The sequence below is a fragment of the Lactuca serriola genome, chromosome 6, assembly GCF_051521515.1.
Source record: "Lactuca serriola cultivar US96UC23 chromosome 6, Lser_US96UC23_V15, whole genome shotgun sequence".
NCBI lineage: Eukaryota > Viridiplantae > Streptophyta > Magnoliopsida > Asterales > Asteraceae > Lactuca > Lactuca serriola.
Genome location: NC_136413.1, coordinates 15,102,932 through 15,106,629, shown reverse-complemented (window position 1 = coordinate 15,106,629; position 3,698 = coordinate 15,102,932). Strand labels below are relative to the sequence as shown.

At 31.6% G+C, this 3,698-nt stretch overlaps 1 protein-coding gene across 1 annotated transcript; it reads left to right on the top strand.

Moving 5' to 3' along the window:
* The first annotated feature begins 1,266 nt into the window (after positions 1–1,266).
* LOC145059531 (uncharacterized) lies at positions 1,267–2,157 on the top strand. Its single transcript, XM_079007376.1, has one exon. It carries the CDS (start codon positions 1,267–1,269, stop codon positions 2,155–2,157), a length of 891 nt encoding a protein of 296 aa, XP_078863502.1.
* The last annotated feature ends 1,541 nt before the right edge of the window (positions 2,158–3,698 follow it).

Sequence of the window (3,698 nt, the reverse complement as noted above, 5' to 3'; positions counted from 1 at the left end):
GAAACTCTAAAAAAAACTTAAGTGTAAGCTATATATAGACATTATATTTTGAATTAATACATAAAAACAATACTTAACTAACGAAATTCAAGGAATCATCTTCACAATTTGATTTTATATGCAACCTTATAGAACTAGCAAACAAACTTCACAATTTGAGTGTTTAATTTTGTTAGTGACTTCATGTTGGTCATTACGACTTTAGCTTAATTAGGTTATTAATAGCAACGTACTTTTAGTAATTTTAAAATAATTATAAAGTAAATGTGATTTAATTTAAAAAAAAATCAATAAAAACAAAATATTAAATTAATTGTAAAATCAAATTAAATTAGTTTTAAAATCAATTTAATATTAGTTTAAAACAAAATCAGATTAATTATAAAACCATATATAAATATAAAAATGAATAAGAAAAATAAAGGAAAAAACTACAATGATATAATTGAAACAACTAGAAACTCTAAAAAAAACTTAAGGGTAAACTATATATGGACATTATATTTTGACTTAATACATAAAAAACAATACTCAGCTAAAGAAATTCATGGAATCATCTTCACAATTTTAGTTTATGTGCAACCTTATAGAACTAGCAAGCAAACTCACAATTTGAGTGTTTAATTTTGTTAGTGACTTAATGTTGGTCATTACGATTTTAGTTTAATTAGGTTATTAATAGCAACATACTTTTAGTAATTGTAAAATAATTATAAAGTAAATGTGATATAGAACTAGCAAGTAAATGTGATTTAGTTTTTTAAAAAAAATCAATAAAAACAAAATATTAAATTAATTGTAAAATCAAATTAAATTAGATTTAAAATCAAATTAATATTAGTTTAAAACAAAATCAAATTAATTATAAAACCATATATAAATATAAAAATGAATAAGAAAAATAAAGGAAAAAACTACAATGATATAATTGAAACAGCTAGAAACTCTAAAAAGAACCTGGTAAACTATATATGGTTTAAAACAAAATCAAATTAATTATAAAATCAAATTAAATTAGTTTTAAAATCAAATTAATATTAATATTAAAATAAAATAAAATAAATTATAAAATCAAATTGATATGATTTTCTTATTAAAACACGTTGAATCGTTGATTTTTAGTTTAAGTTTCTTCTGCATAATCATTGTGAATACTCTATCCATTGTGAATATCTATTCTCATGTATATATTTATTTATATAGCCTAAATACAATCTAACTTTCGATAACTATATATATAATATAATTTTTAATAATGAAACAACAATGACGATCGATAAGAGTTGGATTAGAGAGAACCAAATGTCTTCAAAATACTTGAAAGGTCTTAAAAACTTTATGAAGATTGCTGAGAAACATGTCAACTCCAAAGGCAAAGTGCGGTGCCCGTGCAAAACGTGTGTGAATTCGTATCGACATGTTTTGCCTACGGTTTATGCCCACTTACATGACATTGGGTTTCTAGAAACATATACTACGTGGATTCATCACGGTGAGAAACATGTCGGTTCTTCGGATTTAAGCTACAATTCGACTCCAAGAACAAACATTCCAGTAAACACACCCACAAGTAATGAGATGTTTGATGTAATTGATGATGTTATGGCGGAACAAAATACAAATGAAGAAAATATAGACGAGGAGGGGCGAGGTATAGGCCCGAAATTTGATGATTTGTTTGAGGAGCTCAATACCAAGTTATACCCTGAATGTAGCGATATGTCTGCCTTAAACTTTTTGGCAAAGTTGTTGCATATTAAAGTGATCAATAGATGGACAAATAGTTCGTTTGATCAACTTGTAGAGTTTCTAAGAGTTGCTTTCCCGAAGAGCAAGATTCCAGCTTCACACTATGAAGCTAAAAAGAAGTTGAGAAAGATAGGGTTAGGATATCAATCGATCCACGCTTGCAAAAATGATTGTGCTTTGTTTTGGAAGGAGAACGGTTCCATGCAAAATTGCCCGATTTGTAAGGAGAGTAGATGGGTGGACACAACTACAAAAGGGAAGAAAGTACCACAAAAAGTGTTGCGATACTTTCCTTTGACTCCAAGACTTCGACGAATGTATAGCTCCAGATTCACAACTAAAGATATGAGTTGGCATAATACTGGACGCTCAATAGATGGTATGATGTATCATCCGGTTGTGGTCTGAAGGAGTCCAAATGAGAGATGCGTCAACCAACACCGTATTCAACATGCGTGCGATGTTGTTATGGACTATCAATGATTTTCCAGCGCGTGGAAGTTTGTCTGGATGGAGCGGTCAAGGTTATTTAGCATGCCCTACTTGTAACGCAGACACATCTTCAATTCATGTCACCAACAAGATGTCTTATGTTGGTCATAGACGATTCTTGCATATGAACCATAAGTGGAGGCAAAGTTTATTGTTTAATGGTCAACCTGAGAGAATGCCACATCCAAGACGATTTAGCAATACAGCTATATTAAAGCAATTGGCTTGTCTCCCTGATCGTATTCCAGGGAAACATCCTGAGCATGGGGGTGCAACAAGAAAGAACAATGATGAAATAAGAAAAAAAGAGTTGAATTGGACGAAACGTAGTATCTTTTTTGAGCTTGAGTATTGGTCTTCCCTCGATCTAAAACACAATATAGATTTTATGCATGTGGAGAAAAATGTGGATGAGAGTTTTGTAAATAGTGCATTGATGAATGAAAAAACCAAAGACAAAAAAGAGGCAAGAGAAGACTTGAAAAATATGGGCATTCGGCCACATCAGTGGCCAAAAGAGAAAGTCAACAAGAGGAAGAAAGTCAATAATAATAAGGAAGACAACAAGAAGAAAATAATACTACCACATGCTGATTACTCTTTTAAACCAATTGATCGACAATGATTCTGTCAATTCATTAAAGGAGTGAGGCTACCTGATGGTTTTGGATCGAACTTTAATAAGAAGGTGAATGATACAACATCAAATTTGGTTGGGCTAAAGTCTCACGATCATCACATCCTCATGCAACGATTGCTGCCTATAGGGGTTCAAGCATTTCTCCCAGAAAATGTTTCAACAACAATCATTGACTTGTGTACATTCTTCAAAAAAATTTGTGCACGGTCATTAAATGTTAACGACATGAGAAATGCCAGAAAAGAAGTGGTGAAGATTTTATGCAATCTTGAGTTGATATATCCTCCAACATTTTTTGACATCATGATTCATCTTATTCTTCATTTACCTGAAGAAGCCATTCTTGGAGGGCCTGTACACATGAGATGGATGTATCCTTTTGAAAGATACATGAAAAAACTTAAAAATTATGTCAGAAACAAAGCCAAGCCAGAAGGCTCAATAGCAGAGGGTTATGTTGCAGACGAAGCTTTGACATTCTGCTCAATAGTAGAGGGTTAATTAATATACTTTTATTGTTTTCTTTATCTTAGGAAAACATTCAATGAGAGAAGATGGTGATGCAATCACAACTCGGGGAGAAAGAAAAGTTAAATGAAGAATAATGTCTCGCTCGTGCCCTCGGTGAGAGATGTGGGCATATTCGCGGAATTGGAAGGAAACTAAGCATCAACAATAATTTATTTCCAAATGAACATACCAAGCGTTTCAAAGCTTCCACATCCCAATCTTCAGATAATCCCCAAGTTGCTGTATTATCCCAACAAATTCAATTCATGCAGCAACAAATGCAACAAATGAACCAAATGTTTAATAA